The sequence below is a fragment of the Neofelis nebulosa genome, chromosome 10 (assembly GCF_028018385.1).
Source record: "Neofelis nebulosa isolate mNeoNeb1 chromosome 10, mNeoNeb1.pri, whole genome shotgun sequence".
In the NCBI taxonomy this organism is placed as follows: Eukaryota; Metazoa; Chordata; class Mammalia; order Carnivora; family Felidae; genus Neofelis; species Neofelis nebulosa.
In genome coordinates this window covers 74,823,030-74,844,895 of record NC_080791.1, presented here as the reverse complement: position 1 = coordinate 74,844,895, position 21,866 = coordinate 74,823,030, and the positions used below count along the sequence as shown (strand labels likewise).

Below are 21,866 nucleotides of genomic sequence, written 5' to 3'. Positions count from 1 at the left end.
ATGACATGCTGCCATATTAAATTCTTAAGTAGAAAAAGATGATGAACACAGTAATTCAAAACTATTGAGAGAAAACTTTTCTTCATAGGATGGCGGGCCATGGAGTGCCAGAACCCTGGTGATTAGCTGACCTTTCCCCCCGCCCCCAAGCTTCTTTGTAGAGATTATCTAAGTATCATTTCATGCACCCATCACTCTTATTTTTAGCTGTGAGTTCTCTTCACGAGCGTCGTGACCTGTGTCTCAGAGTTCCAGAGGGCTCCCAGATATGGCTCATGATTCATTTGCAGGTACCTTGCATCGATTTCCAGGAAGGACAGGGGAGTAGGAGCTTGGAAAAATGATTTTAGATACAAAATCCTTCTTTGCTCCTATTCCTGTTCCAACCACTTGATCAGAAATCTATGCTCCACAGATCGATCCTTTAGTGCCACAGGCAATTGGCAATTAAAACAGAACCTGTGCAATATTGTTCTCTGAGGGCCTCACAGCTGGTGTGGGGGGAACAAAACTCGGGGCTTTGGTCACAGGCTATTTTCAGCCTCTGATAGCAGTTGTGTTACTCATGTCTCATTCACCCTCTCCCCTCGGCCTCCCTCCCGCCCTTCCCTCTGCAGGCCAATGCTAGGGACGGCCTCCACGTATTTAAAGAGGACGAGAGCCCCCCTTACTCAGTTGAGCCGACAGAGACCACGCAGGCAGGTACGTGGAGCAAAGCAGACATTTGGGCTGGGGGTGGCCTGGCTTGGTGGCTGGTTGGGACTATGAAGGGTCCATAGAGTATGAGTGTGTTTCATGTCCCAGTGACCAGTGTCCATTCTGCTTCTGTGTAGGAGGCTCAAGCTATGCGCGATCCTGGTGTGGACCCAGCAGTGGTTTAAAAAAATTTCTAAAAGTGGGATTAGTATTTGGGGGTTCAAGGGAACCTCACAGAGAAGTGAGTAAGGGACTATATTTGGTATAAAACTATATCCACGGTGGAATGCTTCCTATCGTCTTAGTCAAAAGACACCAACCCAGTCCTAGAACTATGACATAATGACTGGATGTGTGACTGTTGAAAACTTCCTGACCTCAGGGCTCTGGTCTCCTCTGTGAGCCTCAGAGTGGACGTGGTGATATTTTTCTAACTGTAAAGCGCTGCACAGTTACAAAGTGGTTGTTATAGATACAATACAGCAGAAGCCAGCCTTCCAATGCTCAGAACATGAGGAACTGTGCTATTCAGAAGGTGCGGGCAAATGACTGAGATCTCTATAGTTCACCATACCTTGCCCCACACGTGGGAAATGCTCAATGAAGTTTGCTGGTTTAAAATAGATTTCATGTCCCAAGGATGTTCAGCAACAGGTTTGCTTCTAATAATTTAAAATTAATCAAAACAGGACCCCAAAAAAAGACATTGCTACACTGAGAAACCCATCAAAAGCTCTGTTGAATAGGAGGATGTTCCCCGCGGAGGGTGAGGGGTGATTCCCAGTGTTTCCTCCAGGTTTCAGTCAAGGATTTGAATGACAGGCATGAGTGTGACAGAGAATGAGAAGTGTTTTTTTTTTTTTTAAGTTTATTCATTTTTGAGAGAGAGACAGAGACAGAGACAGAGACAGAGCGTGAGCAGGGGGAGGGGCAGAGAGAGAGGGAGACACAGAATCGGAAGCAGGCTCCAGGCCCCGAGCTGTCAGCACAGAGCCCGACGCGGGGCTTGAACTCACGAACCGCGAGATCATGACCTGAGCTGAAGTCAGACGTTTAAACAACTGTGCCGCCCAAGTGCCCCGAGAATGGGAAGTGGTTTTAAGCAATGGTCTGAGTGGAGTTGCTGTCCAAAGATCAAAGTTGCCACTCTTAATTTCTGTTCCCATCCCTGAGCTGGGGCAGTGACATCTCCGAGAAGGAGGAGATGGGTGACAGGTCTGAGGAACTCTTTCTGTGGTACAATTCAAAGCAATTCAATGAGCTTGTATTGACTGTCTTGTGTGTCAAGGCTGGGGTTGGGGGAAGAGGCAGCACTGATGCAGGGGAGGATGGGGAAATAGGGAGAGCCTGTGTCCTCAGTTTACTTTTGGGACTGAAATGTCAATGCTGGGTACATCCAACTCATCACAAAGTGTGTAAGATGGTTTTGTGACCCGGAAAATGTAAGGGAGTCTTCTGGCTTGGCTTTGGTTCCTTTCTGAACAAGTCAGTCATTAAAATGAGCCCGGCTGTTGGCACAGAGTGCAATTTAGCCCCAGGGTCTGGTGCTCTTGCTGGCCAGGCAGACAGGTGCTCCACAGCTCAGGCACACGAGCCATCCATTAGAGATATGGGAGGGAGAGCAGGGGGCAGGGGCAGGGGACAGATAGAGAAACAGAGACAGATACAGAGAGAAAGAGAAGGAAAGAGTGAGCAGGGTCACTCGGCAGGCAAATAGTCACCATTCTCTTGAAAGCGGGAGACACAGAACCCTGGGAGAACACAAACTCAGAAATCCTGGGAATCTGAACAAGGAAATAGGAGAAAACGGCATCTGTCATTGAGACCGTTCAAAAGCCAGCTCTGGACATCACTTAACTTCTCTGAGTTTCCATTTTCCGAACAATAAAATTAAGCTAAGGCCACCTATCCCAAAGGGGTTTGTTAGAATCAAATGATATAAAGTATAGGAAGTACTTTGTAAAGCTGAATAAAACGGTACAAATATGCGGGGCCTTTGAGAAAAGGCACAGGGCCAAATCCGGCAGGCTGCAGGAGGATTTCCTGCTAAGTACAAGTGTGATGATAAAGTCCAGAGGTCAGAGTGGATAACAAGGTGCCCAGGAGTTAGATGATGATTAGTTTGCTTTATAGGAGGAAGGACACAGACAGGGAATCTAATACACAGGAAACACAACTCCTGAGGCAGGCGGGCTTCCAATTATAAGCACACTGCTCAGATGTCTGGGAATGCTGTAGCCAGGGTTGGGCTTCACGGCCAAGGAGAAATGTGATGGCTTCAGATGTGAAAAGCCGCAGTTAGCACAGTGAAGAAAAGTGGGAGGGGACACAATGATTGTGAGGGCCGCGGGGTATAGACCTCATCGTGGGAAAGGCTCGAGCATGCGTCTGTTGGTTGGTTGCTGCCCAGTGCGGGCGTGGATCAATATTCACTTATTTGACTATCACAAAAGTCCTGTGAGAAGTCATTCTTCAGAGGAAGAAATGGAAGAAAGTTCAAAGAAGCAAAGTCATGTGGCTCAGGGTCATGTGGCTAGAACATGGCAGGGCCGGGATATAAACCAGGGTGCAACACGGTCTTTACGAACACGTTATAAAGTCCAAAATGGAACAGAGTCAGTTTCTGAAAGTAAAATTCGGCCACTGCAGAGAGAATTTCAGAAAAGGTATAACGTAACCCTGGTGTTCCGGCCGCAGTTTAACGGGCAAGTGTGTCTACCGTAAGTTTTAAAGGGATGAGAGCCAACGCTCGGGGTTATTTCTGTGCTGGGAATAAGCGACCTAGGCTTCCCAGGCTTGGTGAAAGGGCCTCCGGGTAGGGGACTTCATTCCTCTGTTCCGAAGCCTGGGAGGAAGCCACTGACCTTGAGTATCCTACACGGGCGAGTTCAAGGGCATGGTTTCCCTGGGCCCCAGGGACTCCGCTTGGGCTTGCTGCTTCCTTGTCCACATCGCCAGTGAGGTCAGCTGGTGTTAGGCACCAGGGCTGCCAAAGTGAGGAAGCAGCTGTCCTGGGGCACAGGCTTAGGACTCTGCCTGACATGCCATTTCTGGCACCAGGCACCCTGCTCCCCCCCCCACCCCCACCCCCAGGGAGCTCTCTCCCTGGCCTGGCTGCATCTGCTCCTGGGTGCAGCATAGTCCAAAGGCTGAGAAATCGAGCTGGTTCACAGTCTGAGCCAAAGGGGCCACGGGGAAGAAGCAAGGAAAGATTTGCTTGTCTTAAGACAATGGGAGTTAAAAGCTAAAGATAAAATAATAACAGTAGCAATAAGGAGAGCAGCTAAACTTATTAGACACCTGCCATGTATTACGCATTTGTATACCCAGTACGTTAGCTATCATGGTGATCTTATCTAACCTGGAAACCTTTGAAGACAACCCTTCTCATCTGTCTTTACACGCGCGAGAACACTGGGCTCGCGATTTTGAGCATTCTGCCCAAGGTCCAACACAGAGGGTTTTTTGAACCCTGGCTGGTTCTTTCCAAAGCTTGTGGTCTTCCACCATGCTACATCACCTCTCTTCCCTGGATTAGAAGAGTAGAGAAGAGGCAGTGTTTGAGAGCAGATGTCACTGGGCAAGCTTTCTGCAAGGTGAGGCTCCAGTCACTGTTCAGATCCCTCTACCTGTCTCAGGGCTTGAAGGGTCCTTGAAGGGACTTCACAACATCGCAGTCATGTGAACAACCATCCCCAGCTGAGCTAAAGTCAATAGTGAGATGGAACTCTCGAGCTCCAAAGGAGCTCTTTCTGTGTCTGAATGGCAATGACTCTTAGAGAGGCTTTTATTTACTGAGTTAAATTCAGGCTCCCTGCTATTTCCACCCATGAGTACTCTCTGTCCCGTGGGGAGACAATGGGGTCAACCAGATCCCAGTTCCCATCAACTGGGAAGTTTGGTTAATGGAGATGCTGACCCTTGTCCCCTCTCTAGCGTGTTATAGGCAGAGACCTGGGATATAGAACCAGCTTCACTCGGGTTTGAATCACAGCTCTGCCACTTACTAGCTGTGTGATCCCAGACAAGTCACTCGAGTTCTCTGAGTCTCAGTTTCCTCATCTGCAAAGTGGACATAAAACCATTTGCTCTGTGGGGCGGCTATTCTAAAGATAGTACGTATAAAGCAACTGACACAGAGTAAACAATAAAGAGTAGCTAATGTTAATATAAGAACACAGCTTTGGAGTCAGAGCCCTAAATTCCAAATGTAGCCATGTGACCTTGGGTAATGTAATTTCCCTAAGACTCCATTTCGCCCAGAGTTACAAAAGGTACCTTTTTTAATAGTCCCTACCTTGAAGGGTGGCTATGGGCATGGAATGATACACACCACAGAGCCGGGCCAAAGGGACTCCACACACTTTAGCTTCAATAATAACATTATTATGCTGGTAATGATTATCCCTTACATTCCGGACATACGCTCCTATGATACAAAATCTTGGCCTCAGCCAGTGTAGACAATTTGACTCACCATGGAGAATCAGGCATCTAATAGGATGACCACGTGAACCAACACTGAGCTGAAAATGGCATCGTCACTAACAGTCCGCTCAAAGTCGTGGCCTAAGATTCCCTCCCACGGTCTTTAAGGGACGCCTACAAAGAAGAAACTGAGTCACTGAGTGTCCATTTTGCCTCCCCCACCCATTTTTGCCCTAAGGTGTCACCTTTCAGCTCCATAGTTGATAAGCTTGATAAGCACCAAACAGTGAGTGTTGGAGTAGGAAGGAGGTGCCCAAATTCACAGCATCGTTATTCTTCTGAAGGGTCAGGTTGATATGTGACAATCTAGAGTTATTGCAGATCTAATTAGTTCGCACATTTTATAATACTCCACAGTTTACCAAGCGATACGATGTACCTCAACTGCCACAATCCTCCCAGCAATAGTGGAGCAGATGGGACATTATGCCCATTTTAGAGAGAGGATACTGAAGTTCAGAGAGCTTCACTGGTTTTCCCAGATCACACAGCTCTGAAGAGGCAAGGCGGAACTAGAACTCTGGCTTCTTGCATCTGATCCAATGCTTTTCCCAGTACCCACTACCGCACGTTCCCAGTATAACTGTTTCCACAGCATTATTCGTGAAGAAATCGACACAGGTAGTCTCTCACTGGGAACTGGGTATCCAGAAGTCTGGAGTTCACCCTCCCCCTAACCGATGTGGCAAAGCTCACATTCTCTATCCTCTTCAGAAGCCCCAAACTGTCCCCCATTTCAATCGTGACCCTCGACTTCATCAGTGACAACACGGCCATCTCCAGGACTGGCCCGAGGAGTAATGCCAGGTGATGTGATGGAGACTGTGACCCAGGTGGCAAATGGGGCTGAGTGACGGGCGAGCCTATATTTGGCATCCTACCTTCAATGACCCTTGCCTGTGCCAGGCAACGCTGATAAACAAATGGCCCATCCCTTGGTATCTTGCCAGCATAAACTCACATTCTGGGTCTGGCTAGAGGAGTGTTGAGACACAGGAATTCCAAAGCAATGCCGGAGGCCGAAAAGGTTATGTACTTGAGCCAGGACTTAAATGTGCTTTCAAATCACAGTGACTTAATTAGCAGATGCGTGCTACTTGAATAACCTGAAATAAAGGGGGGGGGGGAGGGACGACAAGGACTTGCCTTAGAATATCTCCTCAATACTGCTTTAAATTCCATCATATTTCACCCAAGTTCAAGGTGACAAGGTCAAGATTAGAACCTGTGTCTTCCAATTCAGGATGCTTTACAACATGCTCTGCCTTTTGGCCTTGGAGCATTGGAAGAAGAAATCAGAGACGTCTTCTGTGTTTAGCCTTCGTAGCTACATTTCCACTTTTAAAAATGGAACTCGGCACCTGTTTAATAAAACGCCTACGGATTTCTATTCTGGGTTTCAAGTCCTAATATACGTATGGCAGATATTTATGATCACTTAAGAAATAACCTGTGCTAGGATCCATTACCTTGTGAAGAAGGTATTATCTGTAATCTTATCCTCACTTTGAGAAGAATCATGTGGAGGCAACTGCCGAGTGCATAGGCACACATCTTCCCAGGGGGCATCTCTGTCTACCATTAACTCGCAAGACACGCCAATTAGATCTCCACCAAAGATCTGAAATAAGAAATGTGACCTAGGGTTGTTTTCATTGAAAATTTCCATCTCATTAATTTCGCAAGTGTCACTGTCTTATTCCTGGATATATATGACATTTCTCTTCTATTTTATATTATGTTACAACCCAGGATCAAAATGAACATGATCAAAATTATGTGATTCTACTCTTTCCCAGAGAATGTATCATCTTTAGTCAGAGAAGGATGGATCTTAGAAAAAGAAATTGGCTAAGAAAATCTCCCAAACGTTTTCCTTCTTTTGTCTCACCTTGTTTGTAAATGAGGAGGTTGGTCACTCTTAAAAATCTATTCCAACTCTAGAGACCTAAACATTTTAAAAAAGTCAAAAATAAACAATTTTGGGTTCTTTCAGGGGATATTAAGACATGCCCTGTGTATTCTTTACTCTGCCTGAAATGTCCTTCTCCCTTTTTGCTCTCTGGAGAACTCTCATTCACCCATTTGGATGTGACATCTGTGATCCTCCAGCAACTCACTGGACTAGTCTAAATGTGGGTAGCCATACTCTCCTTTGAGTTTGCATGGTACTCTTGTAAGACTTTTCTCTGGTACCCAGTATCTGGTTCCTGCTTCTCTTCCTCCCTAAAATGTGGACTTCTCATTACAGGCAACACAAATTACTCGTTCTTATAAGTTTTCCTCCCCTTGATCCCTCGCCAAGTACCTAATACAGTGCTTGACACACGACAGGTAGGTAGGTAGTAATTGCATGGTGACTGAATGAATGAGTGAATGAATGCAGACTTGATCCCAAGCCTTTCATTTCAAAATGCATTATTCCTTCCTCTATACTAAACAACCTGAAATACAGAAATAGAAGCACTCAATGTTTCCTTAAAAATTTTTTTTTTTTTATATTTAGAGAAAGCACGAGCTGGAGAGAGGGGAAGAGAGAGAGAATCTTAAGCAGTCTTCATGCTCGGCGTTGAGACCGATGCAGGGCTCAATCCCATCCCCCTGGGATCATGATCCGAGCCAAAATCAAGAGTCGGAGCCTCAGACAACTGAGCCATCTAGGTGCCCCTATGTTTCCTTAAAAAAAAAATGCTTTAAGTGCATTTTCTAAATTTACTGAATAAAAAGAACAGCCTGCTTCTATGAGAGGAAGGATTGGGTGTTCCTGGCTAACCTCACGCTATTTTTTAAGTGGGAAAGCTGTTTACAGGGACAATTAGGTAGAGATGTTCCCTTTGGTCCTGGTATCAGGTTCAGTGGTCTGTTTGCTACTTACCTTCTGTTTCTTAGCAAAACCTGTCTTTGTTATGAGGCTGGAAGGCACAGTCCAGACCAGTTGACCCAGGAGAACTTAGTGTTAATCGCCAACTATTATAAGAAGGTGACTGGCTTCCCAGAAGGGAAAGAGAAGGTCAGAAGCAGCCACTCGGAATGGGCTGATAGTGCTTGGTGTCAATGACAAGATGGCATACCAGTCTTCTTAGAAACCAAAGGATCTCAGTGAAAATTTGGCCCCCCGGAGCTGGCCGGATCTCAGAAATTTCACTACTGATGGCTGACTTTAGTTCTGCTCTGGGGAAACTGAAAACTGGATTCATACTTACACACAGACACAGAAAGAAAGGGAAAGTTGTTTTTTGATGCCGCTACTTGTCCGGTATTTCTTACACAAATGCCATAGGGAGGAGACAATGATGGCCCGGGGCTGGGACTCTCAGCCACTGTTTGCGGCAGAACATCCTGGAAGGGTGTGGGAGGACACGCAGCAGCATCATCGCTTGGCTCCTGTGATCACACCTGGCACTGTGAGTTCTGCCATCCACCTTCCTGCACATCGTGTCATTCGGGTCTCCAAATAACACTGCGAGGCAGCGAGGGAAAGAGTGACTCTCTCCATAGTATAGGTGGGAAGGCAGATGTAAGAGAAGCCGTGCAATTCGTCTCCCTGCACATGGCCAGGTGTGCTAGCCCTGAAAGCAGAAGGCAGGTTTCCAGACCACTGAGCTAGTATAGTGCCACCATAGCTTACTGCTTGGGTCTAAGAGATAGGAGGGATAAATCTGAATGGGACATTTTATAGATCATGGATTTTTATCGGCGAGATTGGCTATGGCTTGGGGCGCCTGGGTGGCTCAGTCGGTTAAGCCACTGAATTCAGCTCAGGTCATGATCTCACAGTTCATGGGTTCAAGCCCCGCGTGGGGCTCTGTGCAGACAGCTCAGAGCCTGGAGCCTGCTTCAGACTCTGTGTCTCCCTCTCTCTCTGCCCCTCCCTTGCTTGTGCGCTCTCTCTCTCTCTCTCTCAAAAATAAATAAACATTAAAGTTGTTTTAAAAACTTAAAAAAAAAAAAAAAAGATTAGCTAAGGCTTTTGCTGCCCAAGGCATGGTCCCTAATGATAGCATCAGCACTGCCTGGAGACTATTAGAAATACAGAACTGCCTGCTTCTCCCACATCTACCAAACCAGCATCCGCACGGTAGCAAAAGCTGACGTGCTTCGAGAAGCACTGAGCTAAATAAGAAGATAACACCATTTTCATAGATTATTCCCACGACTGATGGAATCATATTTAAAACCTTAGATGAAACAATTATACTTAATATTTGTATATAATCTTATGTACGTAAAATTAGCTCATCTATCCCTTCCAAGAACCCTAGGGGCAGGTGCTACTGAAATCTAACAGAAGAGGAAACTGAGGGGCGCCTGGGTGGCGCAGTCGGTTAAGCGTCCGACTTCAGCCAGGTCACGATCTCGCGGTCCGTGAGTTCGAGCCCCGCGTCGGGCTCTGGGCTGACGGCTCGGAGCCTGGAGCCTGTTTCCGATTCTGTGTCTCCCTCTCTCTCTCTGCCCCTCCCCCGTTCATGCTCTGTCTCTCTCTGTCCCAAAAATAAATAAAAAACGTTGAAAAAAAAAAATTAAAAAAAAAAAAAAAAAAAAAGAAGAGGAAACTGAGTCTTAAAGCAGTAAAGTGACTTGCTCAGGGCCATCTGAGTGTCTGAGCTTATTCAGTGATGTGCACACAAGTGACTATTTGCTGAATGAATGTGTGGATGGATGAATGAATGGATGAATGAACCACCAAACACACCGGAGCTGGATCCTGGCCTTGAGAACATGGTACTACTGGGCATTCGTTCACTCCTGAGTTTGCCAACATTTAGGGTATTTGTTTTAGATCCCGTAAGACTTGACCTTGGTCAGAAGGTCTTCAAGATGCCGAACTGGGGCGGAGGAGCGAAATGCGGTGCCTGCGAAAAGACCGTCTACCACGCGGAAGAAATCCAGTGCAACGGAAGGAGTTTCCACAAGACCTGCTTCCACTGCAGTGAGTTGGGTGAACACCATGGGGGCCCCTCAGCGTCCGGAGGGCATTTCAAAGCTCACATTTAGCCACAGATGCTGCATAAAGGTGGTCCTCAGGGTCTGGTCCCGGGACCAGCAGCAACAGCATCCCCTGGGAACTTATAGAAATATCATCCTGGGGCCCCACCTAAAGGGATGGTGTTCTCCTGAGGACCCTCTTGCCAACAACTTGCCCAGTTCTTGCCGAAGTCAGAACAAGCTGGCCTACTGCTGCCATTGTGGCAAGAACCTTGACCCAGTGGCAACATTTGCGAAGTGTGACTTGGCAAAGAAAGGAAGCCATCGCTTATCTGGAGCCCGGATGCATTGGCTCTGTGTTGTTCCCACTGGCCAGTATTACTGAAGCCAGCTGCGACTGGTCTTTCCTAAGAAAGAACCTGTGTCAGGTGAGGGACAACATCTGCCCATTCTGTAATAGTCCAAACAGGAAGAGTTTGGGGCATGGACACCAGTAGTGTCACAAAGGGAACCTTTAGCATCACCTGCTGGACACAGATGCACAGTGTCACAGCTGGGGGAATACAAACCCTGGGGTCCCTCTGGGAGTCTGGCTTTGCCTGACCTGTGATTTTGGACACATCGTTTATCATCTCTAAGCCTGGGTCACAAGAACCCACAGCGGAAAGGAGTAGAACCCGTACCTTCAGACCCTCAGTCTTGTCCCTTCAACATGACTTCATTCTAGAGTTTCCAATGGCCAGTCCAGTTCTAGGAGAACAGTCTCTTTTGACCCACTTACCTTCCTTGCCTCCCTCCAGTAGGTCTGGCTTAAGGGCTAGTTTTGCTAGACATTTGGCAGACTCCCTCCCCACATGTTCCCCACCACCACCCCCATGATTTAGCCCAGTGGCCACAAGGTGTCACACTGCCCCGAACCGTTTCAAATGGAACTTCAAGGATGGGGCTCCATCTGTTAAAGCATGAAGGCACTTCATCCTTAAGCTCCTGAAAATAGTAATGTTTTATCTGCTGCCAGAGTTTCCATTATCTCTCACCTTCCATGGCAAACAGAAATGTCATCGAAGAGCAGGGAGAAGCATGGCTCTGAGTGACTGGGTTGGTGGACTTACTAATAAGCTTTGGGCTCTAGTGATGGGTAATTATTTTTAAGTCATCATACACATCCATCAGATTCATCATCATTATTACAATCATCTAGAAGTCATTGTTCAAGAGTTCCTTCCATAGCCTTCTGGCTTTTGCTTAAAAAAAAAAAAAAAGCCAGTGCTTTTAAAAAGAGCAGGCATTGGGAATAATGGAAAGATACTAGAATTAGACTAAAAATGACTAGGGTTTCAGTTTGGGCTCTGCTGTGGACTAACTGCGTGACCTTAGGCAAGTGATTTCACCTTTGCGAGCCTCAATTCCCCCATCCATAAAATGGAGATGACAGTACCCACCACACAGGCTGTCACAAGATGGAAACCGGGGTCCTTGATCAGGCCTCTATTCTCCTCTGATCAACTTCAGTGTCTGAGTGAGAACAGGACGTGGTAGGGAAGCTTTCCATGGTCGGGGTGTCTTGTTGTCCTTAGGTAGCAGGCAGATGCCCTGTTCAATGGAGCCACGGTAGAAGGGATTTGAGCATTTGCTGGTGTGTCCCTTTTAACCCTTTGAACTCATAGGTGGGCTGAGGGTCCGAGCAGTACATGTTTCCGTAGGAGTGGACAGAAGGGTCCCGCAGAGGAGCATGCTTTTCTAGATTTCCATCCCCGAACTTGCTTGTCTACAGGCCAACCTGTAGTTGTTGTAAATAGGCTTCAAAAAGACAGAGCCTACCTTAGCTTGTCCCCTGGCCAGTGTTCTCCAAACTCCTAGACAAATCTTAATCCTCCTTATCAGGGCTGTCCAAAAGAAACATAATGTAAGCCACAGATATAAATATAGCTTTTCTAGTAGGCATATTTCTAGAAAGGTATAAAGAAGTGAAATTAATTTTAAAACATTTCATTTAACCTAATATGCCTAAAAATCGTATTTCTATTTATGTAATCAATACATAAATTGTTAATGGGATACTTTACATTCTTTTTTGTGTGTGCTAAGTGTTTGAAATCGGTGTGCGTTTTGCACTCAGAACACATCACATACACGGTGGTGAGTGGCCGCAGCAGTGGCCAACACAGCTTGACTCTGCCTGTGTGTGAAAGCTGGTCAGAAGCCAGGGAGTGGCGAAACAAAGGGCCCAGGCATGACTGGGAGTAACACAGCCCTGGAGGGATGGGGATAAGAAATGGAGCAGGGGTGAGAGGACCTGAGGCCAGTCATGGCTCTGCAACTTACTGCTGTCTAATCATGGACAAATCACTGACCATCATTGACCCGTGCATGTGTGCCTTCATTCACTTACTCATCCATTCATTCATTCATTCAACAAATGTTTAATGAGGACTCACTTCAGGCTAGGCCCCATAACATGTTCTGAGGATAGTAAAAATTAAAGTGTTGCCCTCAAGGAACTCAGAGTCTAGAACATCAATGAATATTTGAGATGTTTTTCTGGAGGCTAGAAGCTGATAGCAACAAGAAGGGTGGAGACGCGTATATATGTTATATGCCCAAATAGAAGGTATTTTTCTCCAAAAATTATTCCTCACAAAAAGGATTTGCCCTGTGTTCAAAGCCTTATAAAGTATCTTACACTACAGGACAGTCTCTCAACTTTTTTTTTTTTCTTTACAGAGAGTTTTTAACACACACAATGTTGACTTGTTTAATGTATTTCCATACGCTTCTTTTCCCATCCACACAACCACCAACCCCTCAGCTACAACCTTGTCTTCCCCCACTCTCATATTCAATTATATGATGTTTTTAAGTAAAATACTATTTGAGGAAAGCATATTACCCTGAAACAACTTCATTCAATGGTCGATTGCTTATAAAGGTCACTTGAACAAAAACAAAAACAAGGAGGCAAATAAATTGAATGCGCATGTCTTATTTTTCTTGGGGCTACGACCTCACTGTTATAAGCAGTGAGAACCACCATAAAAAACCTTTAAGGATCAACCTTTACAGAGCAACACAGCAAGTTATCAAGTGGGGGAAATCCTACATATTTTTTTAAAGTCGCCCAAATGCTACGCTAATAGGAACTCCTGGTTGAGATACAAATTCCAAGGGACAGCCTCCTACTCAGGTACCACCAGACCTCAAAGATGCACACAGAAGTGGTAAGTCTTGGAGAGCGGAGTCGCTGCCTGAGGAAAACCCTGGTGACAGGGAGGTGCTGACGGTGAAATTTTTTGTCCCTGAGTTTGTGTGAGATGAGAAAAAAGTCACCTCTCCAAATCAATACATTATCGATCTCTATTATTAAATTAAATATTATAAGTAGGTAGTTAACACTTTCATTTACATCCTTAAAAGTTTTTTTTTTTTTTTTTTCAAATTGGCAAAAAAAAAAACCCACACTCACTTATTGTAATGTATCTATCTTCTTTTTGGGAAAAATGGGGGCTTGCCTTATATACTTCATGTTCCGGGGGACACTTTATATTAGGTAATATACATTGACTGGGGACTTCCCCCAGTTAAAGCCTCAGGGTCTGTGAGACAGGTCTACCTCTACACGGCCTCCTGCTTCCAGACCTGGATCAAAAGTAGCCTCAGTGGTAGTTGTCTCCTTGAATACCAGAGTGCTCTTCAAAGGCCACGGTAAGCACACAAACTGCTCGGTCCCGATTCTGGTATTATCAAGAAAAAAAAATAAATTCATCCCCTGCCTCAGTGCCTTATCCCCTCCTCACCCCACAAGCATACACACGCGCTTCCCTGATGTCACGTGAGGTTAGACACTCGGGAATTCAGGTTGTTCGGATTCGGGAACAATATTCTTAACTAGCCCAAGACCACACACCTGGTTCCGATCCTGCCCTCCCCTTCTTTCTGGCTGGGTTCCACCGAACACATTATGTCCCTTCTCCGTTCCCCAGTTTCCTCACCTGTGAAATCAGGGCTGCTTTGGAATCCATGGCTCAAGGTGCTCCGCTCAGGGATCAAAGTTGTGCTTTCGGCCAGAGGGCCCCTCTTGCTGGGGCTCTTGGCCCTGAGCATGGCATTAGGGCTTCGGGGAAAGGGGGGAGGAGCCTCGGCCCCAACCCCCTGACTGTCCCTTCCTCGGCAGTGGCCTGCAGGAAGGCTCTCGACAGCACCACAGTCGCAGCTCACGAGTCGGAGATCTACTGTAAGATCTGCTATGGGCGCAGATATGGCCCCAAGGGGATCGGGTACGGACAAGGCGCCGGCTGCCTCAGCACGGACACGGGCGAACATCTGGGCCTCCAGTTCCAACAGTGAGTCACCACCGCTTCTCCCAGCCCAGTAGAGCCCTAGCTATCAGGACAGTTCATTTTGTTCCCATAGCAACGTTTTCTGGAAGTGGGAGAATGGACTCTATTGTTGACTGGCTAACAATAAGAATACTCTGACCAAGTTTTAACAATGTGTCATCTCTCCCAAGACGCTCTTCAAATTATCTGCCTTTCTAAAGGGCAATTACTTTTACACCATGGCTCTTGGTCTGCATGTCAAGAGAAAACCCAGAAAGTACAGATGTTCCATTGTTTGACCTTTGCTAAACTGCACGGAGTCCCTTTTCTTCCCCTTGGAGCGTTTCTGTGTAAATCACATAAATATGGCAGGGAAGCAATGGCCATTCTCTGCGTCCTTGTCACTCAGTTCTTCCCTTAGGGTTGTAAGATGACTAATATCCACATCACAGGGCGGGTGGGTCTGCAGAGAGGGCTCTGTGCCTCAGGAGTAAACAATCAATTATGACTGTTCTGTGGGTCTCCCTAGTTGCCTGTTGACGATGCAGGGCTGAGGTTTCCCCCTCAACACTATCAGAGGAAGCTGGGATATCACCCTGCACAACCTCCATCTACCAGGCTGTTCTGTCTTGCTGCTCGCGCTGAGTTCCTCCCTGGAACTGAGTGCGGACTGACAGGCACCCGCAGGCAGCTGGGGTCTGGCCAGCTGGTGTCCGGACTCAGCTCTGCAGTGGGACTAGACAGAAAGGCCTAGCCCCACTGAGGCAGTGGCCCGTGGAGGGCCTCCCCCAGAGAGCAGCAGTTAGACCATCTGAAGAGTCATCTGGCCCCTTCTATAGCCCGTGGTGGAGCCTGGGAAAACGTAGGAATGTAGGAGTCGTCGCTTACACGTTTCTGATCACTTAATCCCAACTGGACACCATTTAATGAGGCAAGAGGACACCAACCGCATTCTCTGCCACACATTGCCCAAAGCTCACTCTCCTCCGCTAGGGTTTGGTTGTAACACTGCACCGAGAGAAACAAGAATCCGCACACCTGGGTTTCATCCCAGCTCTGATTACGAGCTGCCTAACCTTGGGCAGTTGCCCCTCATGCCCTCGCTCTCTTCCGACTAGCCCTGCCTAACATAGAGGTTACGGCGAGACACCAGTGATAAACGCACAAGGAAGTGCCAACAGATACAGAAGCAAGGGGTGGTTTACTGTGCTTCCATCTTGGACGATGCTCACCCGGGGACAGGTGACCTTTGGAGGCAGGATGGCAACCTGACCTGTGACAGGGACTGCATCAGTTTATTGGCCCATGGTTTGTTTGCTATCAATTGTCAAGATCCCATCTTGCTCTAGAATGTTTCCACAACTCACTCCATAAAGCAGACCAGTGGGCTTCAAGATGGTATAGAAAAATGTCAACGCTAGCAGCAAAAACACAACACAAGCGAACACACATGGAACACTAGCTAAGTGTTTTACCACAGAAAGGAAAGATTTAAGCCCATTAGAACTAGGTTTGTTTGGGGCCGCTGGGTGGCTCAGTCGGTTAAGCATCCGACTTCGGCTCAGGTCATGATCTTGCGGTCCGTGAGTTCGAGCCCCGCATCAGGCTCTGTGCTGACAGCTCAGAGCCTGGAGCCTGCTTCACATTCTGCGACTCCCTCTCTCTCTGACCCTCCCCCATTCATGCTGTCTCTCCCTGTCTCAAAAATAAATAAACGTTAAAAAAAAATTTTTTTATAAAAGAACTAGGTTTGTTAGTCCTCAGTAAATGCCAGGAGACACACAGACTTCTAAGTGCTTTACTCAGGTCCCCTCATTAAACCGTCTCGGCCACCCTGAGGAAGGCACCATGATGAGCCCCATTTCCCAGATGAGGAGTCTGAGGCACAGACAAGTTTAGTAACTTGCTTAAAGTACTCTTTTCCAACAAGCTCTATGGGTTTCATCCATTTGTCTGTGTCGACCAGGTCCCCAAAGCCGGCACGCTCAGCCACCACCAGCAACCCTTCCAAGTTCACTGCGAAGTTCGGAGAGTCTGAGAAGTGCCCTCGATGCGGCAAGTCAGTCTATGCTGCTGAGAAGGTGATGGGAGGTGGCAAGGTAAGGACGGCCATGTGAGCCAAGTGGGGCTTGCTCATCTGCACCACACGGGGCGGGAGGGCTAAGAGAGGAAAGTAGGAACTGTGAGCGGGTGGGAGCCAGGCCCTTCGTTCTCCTTTGCTCCCAGGAGCCGCGTTAGGAGCCACCCGCCCTCACCCGCTTTCCTGGCTGTGAGTGTCACTCTGCAGAGCCCTGGAAATCTAGAGCTGGTGAAATTCGATGCAACAGGCCTAAGCCCACTAGGTGACAGGCACCCGGCTGGAAGCGCTGGAGATACAAAGTGCACAAGCCCCTTGCCCTGCAGTGTCCACAATCCTTCCAGAAATCTATGAGCCCTGTGAGCCCATCACCACTGCGTCACTCCATCTGCCACTGGCATCACCACCGGCGGATAGAGCAGACACCTCATAGCAGCAAGGAGCATCCTAGCTCACAAGCGTCTTGGCAATCGGAGGAGTCATCCAATGTCCGAGACCGTTATGCACACTTGCTCTGAAAGTTCCGGTTTCAGGGTATTCACCAAAGGGTTGGGGCTCGACGGAAGGGAAAAAAAAACAAAACTGTTTATACTAAAGCGGAGCGGGGTGGGTGGAGAGAAGGGCCATGGGGAGTGTCTGACTTGGAATATGAGGGCATTCTCCACCCCCAAGACTGGCCACTTGAAGATGGAGAATGCCTAGGCCATGCCTGGTGGACGTACAGGTGTGCAGAAGAAGGCCGTCTTCCAATGATCCAAGCCACGCAACTCTCTTCTGGCAGAAAGACACAGAGTTCAAGCGAAATTGAATTACCTGGCTATTCGCCTCATTTCTTCACATCTTCTTTAACTTTATATTCAATGTAAATGTTACCCACGGCCCCCACTTTATTCCTCGATCTTCTAGAAGGGGGAAGCCCTTTTCTAGTCTGTTCTGAAGGAATACATACGGTAATAGTTCCGGTAAATTTATTTTTAGGGGTTCTGGGACTTGCTGGCCAATTCCATAGCATCTCATTTTCTCCAAATCCCCGGGAAAACTGGTCTGGGGCCTGTTACATATGCGAACGGTTTAGACAGTGGCACTCCTTTATACACTGCTGGTCAGGGGATTTAACATGGACACAGAATACGCTGCCCAGCCCACCCCACTAATGTAACTCTCCTGCTCTCCTGCGCCCCTCAGCCTTGGCACAAGACCTGTTTTCGCTGCGCCATCTGTGGGAAGAGTCTAGAGTCCACGAACGTCACTGACAAAGATGGGGAACTTTACTGCAAAGGTGAGCGGTTCTGGGATGTTTTCCCAAGGAGGGTCCTTGGAGGGTAAGCTGTGTCCAGCCAAGAGGCTTGTGTCTGCCAGGAGGCATGGCTGCTCAGCCTGAGCAGAGTCTGGGCTCTCAGGATGAGCAAAGCCACCTAAGGGGAAGAAATCTCCCCCCCCACCGACCCAGCTCTGGTCCTCTCCGTTGGAGCATGTGGGGGGACCGGATGCTTGAAGATACTCAGTGGTTCAGGGCAGCTGGGTGCCTGGGGGCAGAGAGGACAAGGAGAAAACAGTGTCCTGACTCAGAAGAGGCCACGGGCCTGGATAAACAGTATCACATTCCCTTCTGAAAATCCAAATACCCTCTGTCTACCTGAGTGGTGGTTAGGGGCAACTGGGGAAGGATGAACCCTCTTTAGTTTATTAGATTAAATGAATAGTTTATTAGTTCAGAGAGTTTGACCTCTCCTTAGTTTATCGACACCTATCTATTTCCTTCCTTCCTTCCCTCCTCTCTTTCCTCCCTTTTCTCTCCTTCCCTCCTTCCTCCTTCAAGTCTTGCCTCTCTCCCTCCTTCCTTCCTAACATTTGTTTCTAACACTGCATTATCACCTAGTGATTGCAGGGACAGAACTGACAACTAATTTTCCTTCTGGTCCTCACAGTTCTGCTCCCAGATGCCTCCCCGATCCCTTTGTCTTGTAGAAAGGCAGTAGGGATTAGCTCTTCTCTGATGCTATGAAAAGGAAGGGATGAATCAGGGCCAAGGCAATGTGTTCTCCACCTCGGAGCCTCTCCTAGGCCTATTGTTTCTCAGTGGGGTCCTCCCACCCTTTCACGTGATGATGGTGTCTCAAGGTCTCCAGGTGTGCGTGTTGGAATGGAGGGGTGCAATGGGAGAAGGCAAGAGGGGGGACATTAGTAATCAAGACTGCAAGGTGCCCAAACTTTGCCCCCTCGGTGAGACAGAATGCGAACAAACGCCCTATCCAAGAGGGGATGCCTCCTCCCGCCAGTGGAGGACACAGAGGGTCCTCCGCATTCACAGGCCCCAAAACGCTAAAATGTTGCCGTGGCCAGCAGAGAGATGAACACATAGACAAATAATAGCATAATTGCATCACCAAGTGGAAAAAAAACTCCAGTAGTAGCACATAAAGAGGCAAGTGACCAGCTTGGGGTGTTAGGGAAGGCTTCTTAGAAGACAAGCCCCCTGTGGGTCTTGAAGGATGAATGTGCGTCTTGGTGGGGGCATTCCAGGGACCACGAGTGGTTCCGTGTGCCTGCAGTATCGGGAGGGAGGCAAAGGCAGGAGGGGACGAGCCTGGGCAGGCAATCATGGCCCCGATCGTGTTGACTCAAGTGAGAAAACGTCTGTGAACACTTAGACCCAAGTGCCCCGAAGTATGAACAATTTCGATCAGCAGGTCTAAAATAAATACAGTCCGATATGCTTAAAAGTGAACTTATGAATACAGTGATCACAAGGACGTCTCTCACAGATGAAAGGACTGTGTCTAGGAGCAAGGAAGTGCAAACACGGTCTAACCAACCCATTCTCTCTCCCCTTTCCTCCCTCTCGTTCAGTTTGCTATGCCAAAAATTTTGGCCCTACGGGTATTGGGTTTGGAGGCCTAACACATCAAGTGGAGAAGAAAGAGTGAAGAGTGTGACATACTTCCGTGGGCCTCCAGCATTTGCCACGTGATCCTGCCAGGCGGCAACCCTCCCCCGAACGTCCTCTCGCTGGGGATCGGGCAGTATTTCTCTTCAGAAGCAATCATAGTCTTTACCCAAAGTTAGAAGACACCTTCGGAAGAAAAGTATTACAAGTTTAGCCTGTAACAAATGCGTTGTTATTTCTGACACCCTGGGCGGGGGAGGCAATAAATAAATGTTTTAGCGGCACCTGGCGTGTCTCTGGATCTTTTCTTTCGAATGGAGGGAGATTTTCAAAAAATAGAGAGGTGTTTCTAAAAACGCGCTGCAAACAATGTAATGAATCTTGATGTCAACTGGGGAAGGCGTGAGGAGGAGGAACAAGAGGCAAAGGAAAGCAGGCTTCCAGAATCTGTCCACTGAGCTTCTTTCTCGTTACTGACAGAGAAGGAAACGGGGTTCCAGAGGAAGCAAGACAACATGAGAGCAAATTCTGGAAGGAAAATCAAAACTAATAAAACTGCTGAAGAGTCGGTCCTTTTGTCCTATCATGGGCTTTGCAATTTCGCCCATTTTGTGAAAAACCCAGAAATGGCAACAAAATGTGGAGTTTGCTTCCGTGTTACAAACAACAGCAGGATGATTTTCTTTGATTCTGGGACAATTCCCTAGGGCTTAGCAATTTTCTTAAAATCTCTCCTACGTCAAATCGCCAGCCTCACCAATGAAATGCAGCCAATTAAAAATATCCCTGTGCTTCCTCAGCATGTTCTCAGCGGCCTGAGTGTGCGTATTTTCTCGGGCCTCCGCTTCTAACCACCACCGTGTTTCTCCCACCACCGTGCAATTCTGAATTATTTGGAGGAAATGAAAGCAAAGGAAAGGCTAGACTAAACCTTGGTTTTTCTACACACCAAGTCCCAAGAAGGCTTCCGTTAAAAAGAGCACGTGTTCAGGGTTGCTTACGCACCGTCATGGACAAAGCCCCGCACTGACTTCATTATTTATTTACTGGTTTTTTGATGCTTCGGATGCAATTACATCTCATCATTTTCTCTATTTGCTTGGCAGTAACAGAAGGGCTCAGAGAGAAAAACAAGGGCTGGCAGAGGTTGTGCCCCATCCCACTTTCAAAGAGAAAATGTAGATGTTTTATTTGTCCAGAGACCCTGGGTGGGTGGGGGGGGTGATTCGGCCACCGAGTTCCACCAAAATGACCCGAGGGTGGAACTATTGCACATTTTACATTCTCGGGGGAGGGGAGCACAGGGCGATTTATTTTTCATCTGTCAGCTTCTGGCCAGAGGTGTGTGAGATCCCATCGACGTCAGTCCAACGATTAATAACACCAGGGATAAACTGAATTAACTACATCAAGTCCCCTTTAACCTGCATGGACTTTAAGAGCAATATAGCACCTTGGCCTTGGCTAGGAAGTTCCCTACGCTAGAGACCTCCAGGCTTACAGAGGGGTAAGACACACACATGTGAAAATGAGCACCGGACAGGATGACCTGCTCCTCTACCACCACTCACGGTTACTAGCCCCACCACCCAGCCAGCCGCCCTGGAGACGGAGCTAGAATCTTGTCTTCCTTGGCTTTGCCCTCCCTCTTCCCCTCCCTTGCTTCACTCCCCAGGCCTCCTGGATTCTGACTTCTCTACGTCTCTAGACTACACCCCCTCCATTCCTACCCTTTGGTATATGTGTTAGTCGGCTAGGGCTTCCGTAACAAAGAACCATGGACCAGTGGCTCAAACAATGGAAATTACATTTTCACACTTCCGGTGGCTGGTAGTCTGAGATTAAGGGGTCAGCAGAGTTAGTTTCGGAGGCCTCTCTCCTGGCTTGTAAGTGGCCGCCTTCTCCGCCATCACATGGCCCTCTCTCTGTGCATGTCTGTGTCCTAATTTCTTCCTCTTCTTATAAGGACACCGGTCATGTTGGATTAGAGACCCCGAAAAGCCTCATTTTAACTGAATTACCTTTGTTAAGACCCCATCTCCAAATACAATTAATGTATTGAGGTTGTGGGGGTTACGACTTCAACATATAAATGTGGGGGCAAGGAAGAGAGCCACGGTTCGGCCCATAACAGTAGGTCAATACAAGGGCTTTCACAAGTTGGCCTTGGACTTACCCTTCAACTTAGCTTCAGCCATCTCTTCCAGAGGAGCTCCAGCTACACTCCAAGACTTGAAGCTTGCCAAATATGCCAAGTACCCCACCCCATCATGCTTTTGCTAATGCTGCTCATTTTGCCTAGAACATCTAGAAGATGGAACGCCCTCCGTCTTCACAACCTAACCAACTTCTTAGCCTGGCAAACTCCTAATCAAATCACAGGTCAAATGCCATCTCCTCTGCAAAATCTTTCCTGAACTTCCTGAGCAGAACTAATCCACCTCTGTGTTCCCACAGCCAATACTTGACATAGCAC

The 21,866-nt window shown here is 47.6% G+C and overlaps 1 protein-coding gene across 1 annotated transcript; it reads left to right on the top strand.

The window, feature by feature from the left end:
• Positions 1-600: 600 nt before the first annotated feature.
• On the top strand, positions 601-19,674 carry CSRP3 (cysteine and glycine rich protein 3). Its single transcript, XM_058688440.1, has 6 exons — positions 601-702; positions 9,965-10,114; positions 14,282-14,450; positions 16,393-16,525; positions 17,689-17,782; positions 19,354-19,674. Exons 2-6 carry the CDS (start codon positions 10,003-10,005, stop codon positions 19,428-19,430), a joined length of 585 nt encoding a protein of 194 aa, XP_058544423.1. The 5' UTR covers positions 601-702; positions 9,965-10,002; the 3' UTR covers positions 19,431-19,674.
• The last annotated feature ends 2,192 nt before the right edge of the window (positions 19,675-21,866 follow it).

Excerpts from the sequence above, each read along its gene's own strand:
- CSRP3 (XM_058688440.1), top strand. The coding sequence starts at position 10,003 with ATGCCGAACTGGGGCGGAGGAGCGAAATGCGGTGCCTGCGAAAAGACC. Across the intron at positions 16,526-17,688 it reads AGGTGATGGGAGGTGGCAAG|CCTTGGCACAAGACCTGTTT; the intron begins GTAAGGACGGCC and ends TGCGCCCCTCAG. Across the intron at positions 17,783-19,353 it reads TGGGGAACTTTACTGCAAAG|TTTGCTATGCCAAAAATTTT; the intron begins GTGAGCGGTTCT and ends CCTCTCGTTCAG.